The sequence below is a fragment of the Vidua chalybeata genome, chromosome 4 (genome assembly GCF_026979565.1).
Source record: "Vidua chalybeata isolate OUT-0048 chromosome 4, bVidCha1 merged haplotype, whole genome shotgun sequence".
Lineage (NCBI taxonomy): Eukaryota > Metazoa > Chordata > Aves > Passeriformes > Viduidae > Vidua > Vidua chalybeata.
Window position 1 is genome coordinate 34074236 of NC_071533.1, and position 18769 is coordinate 34093004.

An 18769-nucleotide genomic window follows, 5' to 3' on the forward strand; every position below is an offset into this window, starting at 1 on the left:
GGCAGGGTCTGCCGAGCGCCTGCAGCCTGGTGGTGGCTGGAGGGTGTGAACGGAACTTGCCACCACCATCCACACCCCAGTCCCGACTGGCTGCAGGCGGCCGCTGTCTCCCCGACGGGACGCACCGCGGGAAGCGGGGTGGCTTGTTAGGCTCTCGGCATCTCCCAGGGCCGATGTAGAGCCCAGCTGGAGTCTCAGCTCGGCTGACTAAACTCTGTGTCCTTAGATGGGACAAGACACAGGATCAAAGCAAGGAGACAGGCATCAAAGATTTCTCTGTCATCGTCTCATCAAAATCTGAACTGTGGAGATCCGACTTTTAACTCTGTGTGTAGAAACGCTAGCAAAAGATCTCCCAGCAAGGGACTTCGGGTTTAGCTTCTAGTTAACAATGAGTATTTTAAAATGGCCCTCAGCTAAACAGCGGTTTAGCCAACCTCAAAGCTTGGGGAAAAAAGTTTGCAGAAAAATAAGACCTCACAAAACACTGGGATTTAGGAGTCCACAAGCAAACCAGCTCTCCCAGCCTGCAGGCACTCTCCTGCTGCTTTTAAATGAGAACCCTTGTTCTGGTACTCCTCTTCAGGCACTGAAGAGCAGGAGGTGTGCCAGTCCAGCTGCCATTGGGTACTGGGGCCATCTTTGCTGTTACTAGTTTGTTGATGTATGGGAAATCTTCATGTGGCTCTGAGGGTAATATATAGGTATTAGGTTTCAAGAAAGCAGGAAGTAATAAATATTTTAATAAAATACCTCTCTTCTCTACTACAACATTGGGCTAGGATTGAAGTAAAGTATATATAGACAGAAAGTCTTGAATAGCCCAGACCTCACAGATTATTTCCAGCTATACCAGTTGGTCTAAAAGTGAGGCTTAAATGAATTACTTTATATAATCCTTGCCTTGCTTGCTTCTTTATTTCATCATGACTACAATGGTACCTACTTTTGTATGTGAACTCTAAAACTTTTAATAGAAGATGTTTCCTTTTTTACTTTTGAAGACTTAAAGGAATGACTTCTGTGACGTGTTTTTTCCTGGTGCTGGTGAGAATTGCTGATAATTAAAAAGAAAGCAAACGATCCTTTCTCTCCCTTATGCCTTGCTCTCCTGCTTGACTCATCTCTGTCAAGCCTATAAAACTTTGCATGGGTACCCAAGGGAAAAGTTTGCAATAGCTAGGCTTCCTAGTTCTTGTGGTCAACAGAGATGGATATTTTTTCCGCACAATGCTTCTCAGCACTTGAGCTGGGATCTGAGGTGTTCTTTGATTTGATTCTGAGAACCTAAGGAAGATGTATTACTTGTAAGTGCCAGCTGTTTTTTTTTGTTTGTTTTGTTTTTGTTTTTGTTTTTGTTTTTGTTTTTTGTTTTTTCCTCCCTGTTTTCTGGGACAATCTGAAAAACCCTCCTTGGATCAAGTGGGAAAATTTGGGCTTTGCAACTCCCCCACCAACTTTAGCTCCTAGACTGAGGGACTTTGTCCTGGAGGGTTAGGCTGAAGAATTGGGACTGACTAGAAGGCTCGTTGGGAAGCAGCCTCACTGTGTCCTGCAGGGCACAAAGTAGGAGACCAGCACTGGGCTACCCTTGATGCATGGCTATTCCTTGAGTTTTTCTTGATGCATAGTTTTTCTGTGTACAGGCTATGCCAGATTAAAATATTTGTAAGAGGTCATGGAACAAGCCTCATTTTGGGAGAATATTTATGCCAGTCTTTTTCATGAAAAGCTTTGAGCCTTTCCCCAGCAAAACCATCAGACCCACATGTTAGCGCTGCAGGGCAGCGCTGCTCTTGTGGAGAGTTGAGTTTGCAGTTTGGGAACTGAGGACCAAGAAACGTTGCAGGATGTCCTGTCTGAACATTTACATTCAGCTGGTGATATATACCACAAGAAAGAAATGTCTTTTCTTGGGCTGGCCATGGCTCTTCCTGGAAAAGATCAGCTTTCCCAGAAGGACAGACTGCCACTCTGACAAAATCACGACTGAAATTACCCAGCCCTCTCATAACAAGGATAATCATATCATTACGTGCCAAGATTTACAATCCAAATACTCTCCTATCACTTATGTAAATACTGAGAAAATGGGACCAGGGTTGGTGTGCTGCTGGGTTTTTTTTTTTGGTTTTTTTTTTTTTTTTCGTTTTTATTTTGTTAGGTTTTTTTTTTTTTGTTCTGTTGTTTTTGCTTTGTTTTGTTTTTAATCACTCGGAATTAAAAATGTAGGAATTTTGAATTTTAAGTTGATCCGGCAGACCCAGTTTAGGCTGCTACGTTGGAGACTAGCGCTGCCTTTTGCAGGACAAGAAATGTGGCTCGTTAACGTGGATCAACATTGCCATCCTGTGGTCGCGAATACGAACTTCAGTGACTGGGTGGCTGGCAGGAAATCAGCCCAGCAGTCTCCGGTGCTCGGGAGATAGGCTGGTTTTCTGTCTTGAAAGAGGTCTTCGGTTGATTCACAGCAGTATGAAAATAACATATACCCTTGGCTCTTCCCGGTCCCCCTCCGCTCTTTCTCTTTAGGTCACGTAGAGCACTCATCTAGGAGTATCGTAATTTTCTAAACATGTATTTCCATTGAGTTTCTGAACATTGATTTTACCTTGTCTTTTGTGGCACAGTCAAGGAAACCTTTTTTTATAGGAAGGCAGTGCTTGGCAGTTAGTGTATGGAAAATTGATTCCTGACTGATAACAGTTCTTCAGAATTAGTTTTCTGATTTAAAAAAAAATGTAACCACGAAAGTGCACAAGAGAGACACCAGGTTTTCTGTCACATCTTTTCAAAATCTATGTAAATTCAATGACTGTCCAACCCGGGGCAAATCCCTGCAAAGAGTTTGGCAAATCTGCCACTGCATTAACTTGCTTTTACTATACACACCCGTGTTTATTTTAGCTAGCAATGTCCTATGTATGCAAGGAAACAAGGTTTGCTCAAACTCACATTGTATGTGTCATGATAATACTGGGTTTCAGTATAAACCTACTGGCTTCAGCAAGGCTACACCAAGTTATGGATTGATAGACCAGTGTTAGGAAGTGAACCTGATGTATTAATCCCGGGCTGAGATTTGCATAGCTGGAGACAAAGACAACTAGTCTGCCATAAGGAAGGTAAAGGAGCTAAAAAGGTGCATACAAAGGTGTATGTGATTGTAAATAAAGAAAACCAGGATAGGTGTACCTGTTTGACGTTGTGGGAATGAATAAAATCTCTTGCCCATAAATGTGAATGGTGCCTGTGTTAAACCTTGAGTCCAGCATGGATGTGTGAGGATATGCTGGTGATGGCACCAGCATTAAGTCAGATGCGTGATGTAATTGATTCAAATAGGTTTTGAATAGGAGTGATGGTGAATCCTTAGTACATTATTCTGTCTTTCACAGTGAAGAAGTGTTGCTCTGGGTCTTGATGAGATTAACGGGTCATTGAGGAAAGATCAAAGCTCTGGGTTGCGAAAGAAGAGCCAGATGGAGAAAGCAAATTTAGTTAAGTCCTTGTGTTTTTAAACTGTAGTGCTACATTGAGACACTCGCTGATTTCAGTGCCAGCCCAACCAAGTTTCAAGTGCCAGGAAGTTCAAAGTAGCACTTTGGAAATGCCATCACCTGTATTTACATCATTTGGTTTCAGTCCTCACTTACAGCTCTGCAACAAGTCCACTTCAGCAGAGTTTCTGGTGTGCAAGAGATGAACTATCTTTATTTTTTGTCCTCCTTTGCTGCATCACTTGCACTGAATAGTCTGGCAAAACAACACAAGAGGGGGAAGAGAGTTGTCTTTTCAGTCAGAAAAGGGAGGGAACTTGGCAGAAATGGGGTAACACTGTCTTGTGGATCTTAGGAGATTAGGTGTCAGATCAATAAAGCAGGCCATGGTAAATCTTTAAAGAGTTACAAAGGGTTACTTTATTAGAAAAAATGAGGGTATAAATGTGATAAAAATACTCATTTTTATTTTAAAGAGGCTGAAAGTGAGAGAACTATTTGATATCCAAGAGTCTGTTATTGATGGGAGACAGATACATAAACACATGGCAATTATTGCTAATTGAAGAAGCAGGCAAGATGCCTTGTCTCTGCTGGAACATTGTTAGCTGAATTTCTGAAGGTGTTTGTACATGTTTTTGAGGCAAGTAGTCTTCTAATCCTTCTTCTGAGACCTTTATGTTTGAATATAAAATTTTTTTGCTCTGCAAAATGGCTCTGCTCCACCCATTGCAGGAGAAAAGCAGGACGAGATCAGAAACACTCCTTGGCATGTTGTAAGCATTTAGTTCCCATATGGCACTGCCACAGCTGTAATAACTAGACGCACCTACGTGCTTTCATATCTCAGCATCAGGAACTGAATACCAGAGGATGAATAGAAACTCTCCAGAATCTTTGAAAAATAGTCCCTGTCTTGGCACATCATCCTTTATTTTACTCCTTGGTCAGTGTTTCAAATAAGGGGCTCTTCTGTGCAGTGTTTTTTTTGTTTTTTTTTTTTTTTAATCTATACTGGATTTGGGCCAAATCCAGTTGCTATAGAAGTCACCAACAAAGCATCTGTTGGTTTCAACGGGAGCAGGGATTGCAGGATCTTCTCCTTTAGAAATGACCTAGCGTGCTGCTTGAGGGTTTTATGTAGAAATGTCATTAAATGGCACAAAAATTACATAGATGCTGATTGCTATTTTTGCCTCTATAAGACAGATGCTTTAGGATTATATGCTTGAAAGCTGAAATAATTGCATGTGATCTCTGACTCTCTGCACTGTTGGGGAGAATAGATGCTCTATGAATGGCGCTGCTGGCCTACAGTCTGTAATGGATTTATTTCATTAGAAAATTTCAGCATGTGTTTTAAATAGCGTGTCTCTCGATCAAGGGAATTCTTGCTAAATAAGCAATAAGCACTATTGTATTACATTGTATTCTGCAAGCTATATATACACATGTGTACAATGGCAAAACAAAAATATCACTCAGGGTTGTACTATTTGTAATAAGAGTGGTTTTAAAATGTACTTTTTCTCCCATAAAAGCTGCTTGCAGCTGAAAGGTCAGAACTTACTGCATGAAGATGTTACATCTTCATTGATGCTTGTGAGGGTGCTGCCTCAGTGCAATGGTGTTTCTGTGGGCTCAGTCCCAGAGGCTACAGTGGGAGCAGAGCTGCCACAGGCTGTTGGAAAGGGGATGCACCAGGACTTGGTTCCTTACGCCAGGACTTGGCTCCTCACTCTGCCAGTGGACAGAAGGGGTCGTTGTGTCTCATCTGCCTGTGATCAATCTGTGGCCACACGCACCTTGTGGCAGTAGGTGGCACGAGTCTCACTGGGCTGTGGCTGTGAATTGGGGTCCCTGGGCCATTCATCTTGGTGGCACTGTGTGGAGTGATGGGAAGCACTTGGGCGCTGCAGAAGAGGGGTTCTGCTAAGTCTTATACAGTTGTCAGTCCATTAACTGTCTCTCTCTTGCCTTCTCCTTTCTGTTTCAGTTGTTGGCAGCTATGGGTACTTACCCACAGATGCTCCTGATCCTGGGATGTTTTCTCACAGGTAAAGTTCCTCAATCTTCTAAGCTTCCCCACTCCAAATTCTTCATAAGTCCGTATTTAAACTTGCTTTCGTTCTGCCCACAATAACAAATGCCACATGGTTGCCAGCTGGTCACAGACCTGTTTTTTCTGCTTTTCCCTCTGGTAGGCTATGATAAGACCTACTGAGAAGGCAGTACTTCCACTGGCCCGTAGCGGCCACTTTGGCTCTCCTGTGCTGCTATAGCCTCCCACCGACGTGTCTGAGTGTGCAGGGAAAGTGAGCTGCCCGCCGTGCCACGCCCGCCCCGCCGGGGATCGTCCGGCAGAGCGGGCAGGCCAGGCTGCCTGGGCGGGCTCCCTGCGCCCTCCCACCCGCACCGCGCTCCCGGCGGTGCTGGACTAATGGGGATGGGAGGGCAGGGCAGGCTCTGCCACGGGGTGCCAAATATAGAAAAGGCCTCTAGAGCAAGGTAACGCTGGGCAGGAGTGGAAAATGCTTTCAAAGACAGTCTGGATTGCTGGTGCTGGTTTACTGCAGAGTGCCAATTTCACTCAGTGGGCCTAGGTGCTTGTTTATTGTACAGGTCATTTGGTAGACTGAAACCACAAATGTGTTTCCTTGGTGAGTTCCTCATTTTGTAGGGTTTGGATCCTCTAATTTTCCTTCTGAGAGTTGGACCTGCACCAGCCCACCTGCAAATTACCTAGACTTGCAAATCTGTGCCTGTAACTGGAGATTGCATCTGAAAAGCAGTTCCATCTACAACATCAGATGAATGATTCACATAGTTCAGTGAATTGCAGTTTTATTTGGCTACAAGCCTTCTGTACATTTTGGATAGAGGTAGATGTGATGTACAAGCTCCTGCTCCGGCCCTTTGCAGAAACCAAAGTCAGATGTACAATGCAGGTTTTAGCCTTGGGAAGTGGTTTCCAAATTTCAGCTGTGAGCTTGCTTGAAGGCTGACAGGACTGCTGGTTTCCTGATCATGGCTGAAAGAAGGTGTGAGATGCCTGTGACCCAGCAGCCAGGGTGTGGAATTCACTGGTCTGCAGTAGAGCTGTGTACAGCTTTGGGGCTGGAAAGCTGTGGTGTGGATTGGAAGCTATCTCTAACTTCACCTCTGTCTGTCTTTCACCTCTTGATTTGACAAACAGAGGTCAGCAAGCAAACACTTAACATTTCAAAGGAAAGCCATTTGCTATTCCTCAGGCAAAGCTTTGGCTTTTAACAAGGGCAAATTTCCTGGGACATCAGCAGGTCTGAAATAGTCGGAAAAGAAAGCTGCTCTGGACCCTTCCTTTCACATCCCTGTGCTGAGGCTGTTTTGTGTATTGACATGCTATTTATTTGTGTCTTTTTGCAGGACCATTCCTAACATTTTGCCAGCTTCCTCTGCCAACTATTGTTCCCAGTAGGAATGAAATGGTGGTACAGCTGTACTCCAATTTCACACTCAAATGCTCTGGAGACAGCGAAGTGAGCTGGCAGTACCCAGTGACTGAGGGAAACCATAGGATAGACATTAGACACGAAGAGAACAACAGTGGCCTCTTCGTGACAGTGCTCGAAGTAGGAAATGCCTCGGCTGCCCATACGGGCTTGTATGTTTGCTATTATAACCACACACAAGTGGAGGATGGGGACGTGGAAGGGAAGGACATCTACATCTATGTGCCTGGTAAGTGGGGGATGCCACAGCTGTACCTGGAGCTTTGGGTGGGAGAGGGGAACCATGGATGTTCAGAAGAGGCATGTTGCTGGTGGTAATTTACTGTCTGAGGAAGAGAGAAGTAACCCCAGGTGTAAATCATGTGTAAATCAAGACCAGCCCCTGTAAATCTATGGATATGTTATTCTTTCTTTCTATTCTTTTCTTTCTTTTCACTTTTTGATAAGAGTTTGAGTTCTCAAGAAGAGTGATGAACTCAGAACTTTAGAGCTGAGGCTTTCTGACCACCACGGGGCTGGAGAGCAGACCTTGGTGGCCAGGTCAGCTCATCTGTGGGAGTATGTCCAGCCTTCAGGTTTGCCTGGCTCCCAGGTGGAGATTAACAGAAATTCCAGGCTTTTCAGGAGGCACTTGGGTGGATATCTTGGGATGTGTTCTGACAAAACCAATGCTGTGTATGATACTAAAACTGCTGCCAGGTGAAGAAGGCCATATCCTGTTCTTAACCTGAATTAGGCTTTAACTGAGAACTGGAAAAAGCTCGTGTGTGGACAGGGCTTGGGAAGTGTAAAGCAATGGAGATGTCTTGGAGGTGACTGTCAGAAGGAGGGGAAAGAAGCACTCTTGCTGGCCAGTCTGACACAAGATTAAACACAGGGTGCTACTGTGCAGTGCCCTGTAATTTTCAAGGCAAACACAGCCTTCCCAGGCCCTGTGTTGCATTTCTCTTTAGTGGTGGAAAACTATTGGACTCAGAAGAAATGGCATCACTTCTTTTTGGAAGTACCTATTTCCAGCTTTGCCCTCCCATCCCCTTGTTCTGACTGGAAGTCTGCTTAAAGGCTTTCCACAATCTCTATGGGATGAGAATCTTTATTGTCATAGTTGAGATAGGCATGAAAGGCTGAGCCACGACTGAGTGCTTTTGTAAAGCCCTGTCTGGATGTTTCCTCGGATTGGCTGGGCTTCAGGGGGTGAGGGTCACAACTGCAGGGCCAGAAGAGATCAAGCCACTGGATTTGCAGTAAACATATTGAACAGGGAACAAAAGAGAGGAGAAGAGATTGCAAATCATCCTGCAAAACTGCAGCATGTTCTGAAGGAGTGATATCTGCAATGGCAAGGAAGATTCTGGAAGGGCAAAAAGCCAGGAGGCAATAACAGGACTTGTTTTAAAGGCTATTTTGCTCTGGCATTAAGTTTTTGCTGTTGACAGTGTGTGATTCAAGGACAGTGATTCTTCCAAGACTTTCTCTCCATTTGCCACAACAAATGTAAAGTGTTTGCATTTGTTCTTGAAGCAAGGTGTTTTAGCAGAACTGGATATGGCAGCTTTGGCACATATATCTCAATATCCAAGCAACTCTAACCAAATTACCAGAGGATGTTGTTTATGTTAAGCAGTCTTTCAACTCACCCAGTGGAGGAGTAAAAAGGCAAGAGCTGGAAGATTTCTTCAAGAGGACTTTTTGGTTTGGTTTTCAAAAGCCTCTAGACATCAGCCTACCAGATTTGCAGGGCAGAGACACCCTGTAATTTTTTCCACTTGCTAACCATCAAGATGTCATAAATGCAGAAGCATATCCTTTTCTTCAAATTATAGAGAACGTCTCTGTTTCCACTATAAACTTTGTCTTTACAATTGTTTTTCCTGCAATGAATTAAGAGGGCAATGGGTGGCAGCAACCCACTTTAGCCAGGGAGGATTACGTTGGGACTTCACACAATATCCTATTTTCACTAACAGCACATAGAAAACCAAACTAGGTGAATCTTGCTTCTGTTTTAAATTACAGTGGGAAAATGAATACATGGAGTTGGCAGCATTTTTGAGATGGAGCGCTGTGTTTGGAATATTGCTACAAAGAGCCTGCCAGTGCAGCAGAAAGTCTATTGTTGGAGGGATTTGGATTGCTATCTATTAAATTTTATTATAAAGCTTTGCACAGAAGCTTCAGGCTAGCAGGGATTATTTGTTTATTCTGAATGGACAAATGGAGACGATTTGAGGGCTATGCTTTTTAAGCATAATGTTATGCAATTATATTTTAAACTCAGACTTTGGATTGGCTGGATAGGAAAGTTGGCATGTATTTTGTTGACTTTAAAAGAAATAAAACTACCAGGTCCTTGTTTGCTTTTTTTCCTAGTTGAATACTGTATTTTGAAAACCACATGCTGTGACCATAATTAACTATGTCTCATAACTGTAATGTTGGACATGTTAGAAATACATGAAGATAAGTACCTTGAACTATTTTTGATGAAATGTGGCTTTAGTGGTGTTCAACATAAACAACATGAGACTGACTTCTACTTTTTTTTTTTTTTTTTCCCTACTTGGAAAGTAGAATTTTTTATTTTATTTTATTTTTATCTTACCCCCTGTTTATATACTGGTTAGGAGACAGCTACTAATAAAAAAGGTGAAAAACATCTAACTTGAAATCATGTGAGTTGTGAATAACAACACTTAACATTTTGGGGAGAGGATCTTTTGTCTTTTTCATTTTGCATCCTGAATTGTTACAAAGGAACCTAAGCCCTTTCCTGTTTTGTCCTTAAGAGAAATGTTTCATTACGTGTAGCTAAAGTGAGTAGCTACATTTCATTCAAGCAGCTAAAATGAGATACCACATGAAATTAGCAAACTTTAGCCACAATATCTGAAACACTGGGAGGATGAACTGTGCAAGTTTCGCTTATGACCTATAAGTGGTCACTGATATGCAATTCTTGGACATGGACTTGCTGCAAACAAGACAGTGTGAGATTACTTCTTGTTTTTTTACAGACCCAGACATGCCTTTTGTTCCTTCTATACCAGAAGACCAGTTCATCCTAGTAGAAGAAGGTGATCCTGCAGTTATCCCTTGTCGGACAAGTGACCCAGATGCTCAAGTGACTTTAGTTAACAATTTAGACAAGTCTGTGCATGCTTTATATGACACCAAACAAGGCTTCATAGGGAAATTTCCTGCAGGCTCATACACGTGCAAAACAATGGTTACAGGCATGGAGTTCAAGTCTGATGAGTTCCTCATCTATATTATAAGAGGTATTTATTTCTATTCATTTTTTAAAAAATAAAAAATGCTCCTGTTCTTTCTTCACACTGTAAAAGCACCAGCACCACTGGATTATCTCAGATACTTCTCCAATGATGAGCTCCTTGCTCCTCTGGCAGTACTGCCAGTTACTTGTTGCAAGTTTACTTACAATTTTGATGAGAATAAGGTGTCCTTAACTTTATCTTCTCTCAAAAATTATTGGATGAAAAATTTTTGTAGTCCATGTATTTTCAATCTATTTGCAGAAACACAACTTAAAAGGCTGGTGTTTCCCAGTGGCTTTGAATTGTAGAATTCTGGGTAGCCTGTAAAACATAATGATTTAATTATTTTGAAAACATTTTTCCTGGCCATCAAGGAATTCTCAAAGACAGTCACTGGTTAGCAAAATGGGAAATTGCTTTTATACCCAATGCCTTTTTTACAGGGGGATTTGAGATAGGAACCTCTAATTGAAATTTTACTTGTGGATCATTTCTTTGTGGGATAGAACTGCCTGTGCAGTTCATGCTTTAAATACAAATTGTTTATATTAGTATAGATCAGCAGTAATTTTAATGAATTTTCAAGGTGATTCCTCAGTAAAGGAATTGAAATGGAAATCTTCCTCTGAAACTGCATCATGTGAAAATTGTAATCTTTTAAAAATTAAATGAGATCTCTCTCCCTCTCTTCTCTTAGCTACTTCACAGCTGCCTGTTGAAATTGAAGCTCTTAAAACGGTCTACAAAACAGGCGAGACCATCGTAGTTACTTGTGTGGTCTTTGACAATGAGGTGGTTAATTTACAGTGGAATTATCCTGGGAAAGTGGTAAATATCTCTTTCTTTTTTTTTTTTTTTTCTCCACAATGTTTGTAGTTATTTATTAGGCAAGCAAGTGAGGCTGTAAAATATTCTTCTTTTATCTGAATGAGGACTGCTGAGGAGAGAAAACCAAGTAAGTTCTTTTAATTTTAGGTTGCCATAAAAGAAAGTCAGTCCCAAAAGGTAAATTTGCTGTTAGTAACTAAGCAAAGCATGAGAAGAAGGTGAGGTATGGCTGAGGAAGTATTGCTGTTTCTCAGGTCTTGTGCTGCTGCAAAAAAAGAAATATGAGAATGGAAAGATCTAGGTATGCTGGACATCTGAGTAGAGCTCTGCTGATTAAGGTCTGGACCTCTAAAGCAGATCTCTTAAATCCTGGTTCTTGGGGATAAAAAAGAACAAGGAAGAATCAAGTCTATAATCTTAAGTGTTCTTCATTATGCAGATATAAACTGAAATTATTCTTACAGTCACTGAATAATGAGAAACAGCTAGTAAGAAAATCTTAAAACTTTTGTAGAACCCTGAAATTTTTCAAACTGGTTTAACATCCTTTTGCAGTGAAAACTTTTATTCAGTGAAACTTGGCTAGAGCCAGTCCCAGGCAACTGCAGAGTATCCCATGTAAAAAGTCTGGTTGCTGAAGGAATGATGTAATTGTAGTGTACCTAGTTGCTACTCCAAATCCCACCTTTTATTTAAGTAAGTTAAGAGCCCAAGAGGAAAAATTATTTGAGCAAGTTTTGTCTTGTTTTCCATCTTACACATCAGTATAGTCTCTGCTATATGCCACCTTTGAAAACTAGCCCCAGCATATTTTTGTACCAGCCCCTCATGATAACATGGTCTGTCATTTTCACCATCCCTTTACTCTCAGGAGTTTTCTCCTTGTCAATAAATTATTCTTGTTTTGAGAGTAGGCAGAACATAGGATCCATTAACTGGTTATTTTTTGTCTGGTGAAAGGGATAAAAATTCATCTTACTTCATGGATATTGAACAAAGGGGACTCAAGTGGCTTTTATATCTGAGGAAAAGGTAGTGCATAAAGAGTAAATTTCTCTGTCAAGTTGCTTACCCAAATTTTCAAAGGTATTTTGTTTATTGTGAACAAAATATGAGCTCTCAACCTCAACCTTCTGTGCCTACCCCCAAAAGGGTGTATTTTTATAGACACAGCTTTTCTGCTGTGGCTGAAAAAGGCATCCTTATCTGAGTAAACAAGTCTTCTGCCATACAGAATTTAGATGTTTGCTCTCACTTCAGGAATATCAAAGATCCTCAGTGATGTGCTTTCAACTCAGTTACTTAAGCAAGGTTTTCTTTTCCTTCTCCAAACTACAGAAAGAAAAAGGTCTGATAAAACTTGATGATATCAAAGTGCCATCGCAGAAGCTGGTTTACACCCTGACCATTCCTGAGGCATCAGTGAAAGACACAGGGGATTATGAATGCACCGCTCGGCATGCAACCAAGGAGGTTAAGGAAAATAAGAAAGTAGCCATTACAGTTCATGGTATAGTCTGATTTTAGTGTCTAAAATTATTAACACATTGGAAAACACCATTCTTGAAAAAGGCTGCATAGTGTTGTTTACACAAGGCTTTTTTATTTACAGACAAAGGCTTTGTTCACCTGGAGCCTCAGTTCAGCCCACTGGAAGCTGTCAACCTGCATGAAGTCAAAAACTTTGTTGTTGATGTGCAGGCTTACCCAGCACCAAAAATGTACTGGTTGAAGGATAATGTGACTCTGATTGAAAATCTTACAGAGATTGTTACTACTTCAGGAAGAGTCCAGGAAACGAGGTAAAAAACTTTCTGACCCTTACTTTGCCGTGCTGACTTGAGTTCCTCACCCAGGAAACTGGGCACTACTCCTGCTCACTCTTTACACCTCAGTTTGTTGCTTCTTCCTCAGTGGCATTTATTTGTTTTTTGTTTTCTGTTTATTTGTTTATTTGTTCTCTGTTATTTGTTTTCTGTTCTAAAGGGCAATGCCTAATTTACTTCTTCTTACTACCTTCATAACATCAACCTCTTCAAGGTTCCTGAGCAAGAAACCTCTTCACTCCCTTTAACATTTCTCCACACCGATAGTTTCTGGCTATTTCCAGTAAAATCAGGTCTTTGTCAGGCCCCTGCAGAAAGTAACTAAGGCCACTTCTTTCTCAATTGTATGTTGATAGTTATTTACCACTTGAGTAATGACTTAGTTAAAGGCATGCTAGAAATGCTAAATGTCTCAATGTTATAATCACAACATACCCAGATTACATGTTGCCCCAAAACAATTTTTTTATGCCTACTTTAAAAATACAAACAAAAACTTGCATTTCTGCAGGTTTCAGAGTATTTTAAAATTGATACGGGCCAAGGAGGAAGACAGTGGATACTATACTTTGGTTGCTGAAAATGAAGATGAGATTAAAAGATACACCTTCTCATTGCTAATACAAGGTAAGCAGCCCCAAAGCCTTGCCCACCAGAACTCATGGCACACAGCAAAGACTTGATCCACTTACACACTGCATTGCCTGGAGTATGGCTCCATGAAAGGCACGAACCAGGCTGAGCGGAGGAGTGCGTGTTAGTCTCTGGAGCTTTTCTAGTCTGATCCTGGCTTTCACTTCTGCACTGGCCTTGAGCCAAAAAGAAACTTCATCCGCCCAGCTAAGTTATTCCAGCTGACAGTGGGATGATAGCTCATTTAACATGACATGAAGACGTGGCACAACTGCAGCTCTTCCTTCTCATTGCTCTGGCCTAGAATCCACTCTGCTACAAGAGATAAGCACCTCCTGGTTGAGTCTGTGTCTGTAGCTCTTGCTAAGATGTTGGCCAAACAACACCTGTCCTGCTTTGAAATTTGAAGCTGTTTTTTTTGTAAGCACTGACAAATATTTTAACAAACTCCTGACTCCTTCCCAGTTCCAGCTCTGATCTCAGCCCTTGTGGATGATCACCATGGCTCTGCAGGAGGGCAGACAGTGAGATGCTTGGCAGAGGGGACCCCACTTCCTGATGTGGAATGGCTGGTTTGCAAGGACATTAAAAAGTAAGAGGAGTAGGTGTTTTCTTACCTGAAATATGACCTGTATCCTCAATTATCTTAACATAATTAGTTACTGTACCATGTTTTCCTCATCAAGAGCCAGTAAACTTCAGATAATTCTTCTTTCTTTTTAGAGGCCTATTTTTTATATTTCAAGAGAAGTTGTCAGCGCCCTTCTTTTTATATCCTATAGGACACAAAGCAATGCATCAGTTCAGCTTTCTCTCATAAAAGCTCCCTGTTCAGTAAGCCAACTCCAAGGATTTCACAGTCCAGGTTTGAGTAAGAAGTTTGAGAAGTGGCTGTCCCTCCATTCAGGGACTATTTTTATTTTGAAGGAAGAAAAGTGCAGGTTTTTCAGAGATGCAATCTAAAGACCCCTCTGGCCCTTAAATGTGTTGTTGTCAGAAGAAATTTGCAGGGAAAGGTAATTCTTGTTCACTCTTATTTATCCATACTCACACCGAACGCCCATTTCCCCCATTATTCTTCTCTGCAGGTGCAACAATGACACCTCATGGACCCTTTTGACTAACAATATCTCTGATATACATATGGAAGCCCACCTGGATGAGAAAAATATGGTGGAAAGCCAGGTGACCTTCCAGAAGGTAGAGGAAACCCTGGCTGTGCGATGTGTGGCAAGGAATGACCTCGGTGCTGTTACTCGAGAACTGAAGCTTGTGGCCCCCAGTGAGTTTGCTTTGTCTTTCTGTGCAATTACAACAGCCTGTTTGACCCTGCTCTAACTCACCCCAGTTCAGTCCTAATGGATAAAAATATGAATTGTTGTAGGTAATAAATTAAAGTGGATTTTTTTTTCACCTCGGTCTTTCTGAGGATGAGGCATTTTACAGGTCTTTATGGTGCATCTGCTTTTTGCTTATTATGTGGTTCCATAATTCATTTTATCATTTTATTAGTAGTGGCTATGGGACATTCTTCTAGACAATCTGTATTAGGTTTTGAAACATGATGGCAAAGCAGCTCTGGGCTTGGAAAGACTTTATAGTCACTAGCCTCAGGAGCTGCTCCTGCCATTTCTTCAGGAACTGCAATGATGGGGGAGGTGGGTGTCTTATGTGTGTGATGTTCCTCACGGCTCACGAGGAAAATATGGTCTATCTTTTTACTACACAGCCTTGAGATCAGAGCTAACAGTAGCTGCTGCTGTCTTAGTGCTGTTAGTGATTGTGATAATTTCCCTGATTGTCCTGGTCATCATATGGAAACAGGTATGTAGAGAAGTATTTCGGTTTGGGCGCTGAGCCCTGCTGGGTTTTGATCTGCTCTAAAGTCAGGTCCAGGACTAATGCTTGGTTTTGCATTCAATGTGCTCTGCAGAAGCCAAGGTATGAGATTAGATGGAGAGTCATTGAGTCTATCAGCCCTGACGGCCACGAGTACATTTATGTGGACCCAATGCAACTGCCTTACGACTCCAGATGGGAGTTTCCTCGAGATGGGTTAGTGCTTGGTAAGTTTTCTGTAAGGGACTAGCCCCACCCTTCTTTGGGGAGAAAGACATTCAATGACCATTCTGAGGTCTCTGGAGGATCTGCAATGGAAGTTATGGCCACAAAGTCCAGAGTCTCTGTCTGTCTGTTCTCATCAGTTCTCCTTCCTGATCCTCTTCTACAGTGGCATCAGCCCTGAGGTCCTTGTGTTAGTGTCTCCTGTGCCTGTGTTCCAGTTCTCCTGTGCGCAGTGTCTACCCCTATGTGGCTTAGGGGAGTCTCTCAGTGTTAAACACCCTTTTCAACCCCCATTTCTGCTAAGGCATCCACGTAAGAAGTACATAATTATTTTTTGTCTGCAAGACATTTATATACATATGTGCACAGACCAAGAAAATCTGCAACTAGTTATGTAGTTTTATTAAAAATATTTTTAAAATTATTAATCCATGCCATGCACATATCAGTGCTGAGTAACTGCATATTTTTGTGGCTACTGTCCTTCTTTTTTCTTCCTTCTCCTTCTGCTTTCTTCCTTTGCTATTCCTCATTATAATTCATACAGAATTCAGTCGTAATTATTTCCTCAAGGCTGGCCCAACCTCTCATTTATATCAATTGAAAGTGTAATGACTATAGAAAATTTTAATGCTCTGTCAAGATAGTGCTTTAAACACACAAGGCTTCCCTCTCTTGGAGATATCTGTGAACCAAATTGTATTGCAAAACACAGGAGAAGATGATGAAATGTGTCTTTTGTTTGATGTATTTCAAGAAACATACTCCCCTGATGTAGTTCTTCACCATCACAGAGAAAGAGTTAATTCTTGAAAGAAGCAAGAGAAAAATTTCCAGTTCAGGAACAATATCCTTTAATTAAATTCATGTTGCTAATTGAAGACTAGAGGAGGGTGAATGTTTTATTGAATTATTTTATTACAACCCAGACTTTAATTATATGCCTAAATAGGATTTGTCAGATCTGAGTTGTTAAAGACCACCACTGTGACTTTGTCTCCCTCAGACTCATGAGCATCAGCCTGCTTCAACGCCTTCTTGTTTACAAGTGTATTCAGAATAGTCAGTTTAAAACCGAATGCTCCATATTCTTCTGTCAATATGGATTGCACAACTGCTCCACTTGATATGCTCACCCACCGGCCCCTTTGTCATATTAAATTCTTGCTGATGAGAGGGGACCCTCTTTTGTTTCTGGGGCTGACAATTCTGATTTGTGTGGATTTTCTCTTATCTAAGTGGGAGATGACAGCAAAGCAATTACACCTTTAGTTCAAGGAGGGTCTGAAGCAGGTAACAAACCCATTTTGGCTCTGCCAGATGAGTATTTCCCATCCTAGCTGTGTAAGCCAGCTGGCATTTTTTTGGTTTTTCTATCCAGTAGTGCCTGGAGTGCAGTGCTGTGTTAAATGCCAGCTCTGAACATTGGCTGGATGGAGCTTCAATTGATAAATTTGGGTTACACTGCAAATGTCCCTTTGCAGTCACTGAGCCACAGTATATGCAGTGCACTGCTCTTTAAAGGGCTCACAAGCCAGTGCAAGTCCAGGAGATGCATACCAGAAGGAACAATGCAGTAATGCCATGAGCTGTTTGAACACCACTGCCTTCTCCTGACTCTGCTGAGAATTAACAAGGTCCCAACAGGACCTGGACCTCCTCATCTGGCTGACAGAGCTGAGAGCAGTGCCTTTTGAGGCATGGGGTCCGAGTGCTGCTGCTCAGGATACCAGGGTGGCTACACAGAGACAGCAGAATTGCTCTCATCACTTGCACCCAGCATCACCCAGCAAGCCACTTATTTGTCCAGGTGACCTTAATAAAATGAAATGCTGGTCTGACACAGAATCTGACCTGTGCCTATTTGAAAAAGGCAAGTTAAGATTCAGGTCACACAACATTCAGAGATGTGGTACCTAATTTCATGAGTCTAGAAACTGGATGTAGATTATAAAGCTTGACACTTGTTTGGCTTTTAACATAGACCAAGAGACTTATGGTTTCATTTGGGGTGGGTTGATTATCCCAGGCCAATTTTAGAAAAGGAAGCATCCAGCTGAGATGGCTGCATCTGGAACAAATTCACACATGCCACCCTTGTGTCCTCTGAGCAGAAAAGCAACACCTCTCTGGCAGGCCCAGCAGATAAGCTCTGTGAACGGGTACAGAGGCTGAATTAGCTGCTGTTCCTCCACTAGTTTGAGGAATCTTGAGCTGCTGCTGTGTCTGCACAGTCCCTCTGTGGAGGTGAAGCAGCACTGCTCCTTCAGCGAGCAGATTGCAGCAGTGCCTTTATACTGAAAAGTAAACTCGCACTCTAATTTTGAGCTTCAATGAAGCACTCACAAAGAATATGATGGCATTACAGATGCTTCCAGTTCTTGGGCAGTTAGCTCCCACCTTGCTCCAGATTTCAAATGCAAAAGACATGGGGCTTGGGCTACATCTGCAGAGAAGGTTGAAAAGGGGAAATAGCAGTGATGGCTCCCTGCCATTCCGGAAGTGCTCTCACTGTCTCCACATGCAGCCCAGCCCAGTGGAGGTGATGGAGAGGGAGATGTGTGCCTTGTGCTCAGCTGACAATATGGTTTTGGGGAAGAATTGGCTTGTGAAGACAAGAAGATCAAGGAGCATCAGCAAATGCCATCACATTCTGAAGGGCTGCATCCTGCCATATGGCTCCCAGACCTTCAGTCTGAAAAGTTTCTGGGGCCAAATTTCAAACTCAGGTTGTTTGAATTAGTCTAAAATTTAGTGTGAAGCTTTCTCACATCCTGATTGGGAAGGATAACCTTTGGAGCACAGGAATCTTGAAAAGAAATCACATAGCTTCTGTGTGCATGACCAACTATGCTGTCACAATCTTGGAGAGATTCACCAGTGTTAACTCAGCTAAGCATTCTTTAACCATTTCTTGTGCTTGTTAATGACGTAGATATTGTTTGGTCAGAAATTTTCTTTCAAAAGCATGTGTACAATAAAAGTGGGGGCAGTAGCTAGAGGATAAGAGGAACATATGGCATTGCATGCCAGATAACACCTTCAGAAGTGTAAGAGGTGATAAGTTCAAACTGCAAATGAATGTCAAAGACAAAATGCTGTGTATCTCCATAGTAAAAGTTACTACCTATTCTTTCTGTGCTTAAAGTTAA

General features: G+C 42.0%; 1 protein-coding gene across 1 annotated transcript in view; it reads left to right on the forward strand.

Moving 5' to 3' along the window:
• The window catches only part of PDGFRA (platelet derived growth factor receptor alpha), a 34525-nt gene that overhangs the window by 1885 nt on the left and 13871 nt on the right, over positions 1-18769 (forward strand). The window contains exons 2-12 of the mRNA XM_053940278.1: positions 5497-5557; positions 6906-7220; positions 10006-10269; positions 10964-11094; positions 12433-12604; positions 12707-12896; positions 13432-13547; positions 14019-14145; positions 14642-14835; positions 15283-15377; positions 15487-15619. Of these exons, the coding sequence (XP_053796253.1) occupies positions 5509-5557; positions 6906-7220; positions 10006-10269; positions 10964-11094; positions 12433-12604; positions 12707-12896; positions 13432-13547; positions 14019-14145; positions 14642-14835; positions 15283-15377; positions 15487-15619 (1786 nt within the window). The 5' untranslated portion in view covers positions 5497-5508. The remainder of the gene's footprint in view (positions 1-5496; positions 5558-6905; positions 7221-10005; positions 10270-10963; positions 11095-12432; positions 12605-12706; positions 12897-13431; positions 13548-14018; positions 14146-14641; positions 14836-15282; positions 15378-15486; positions 15620-18769) is intronic.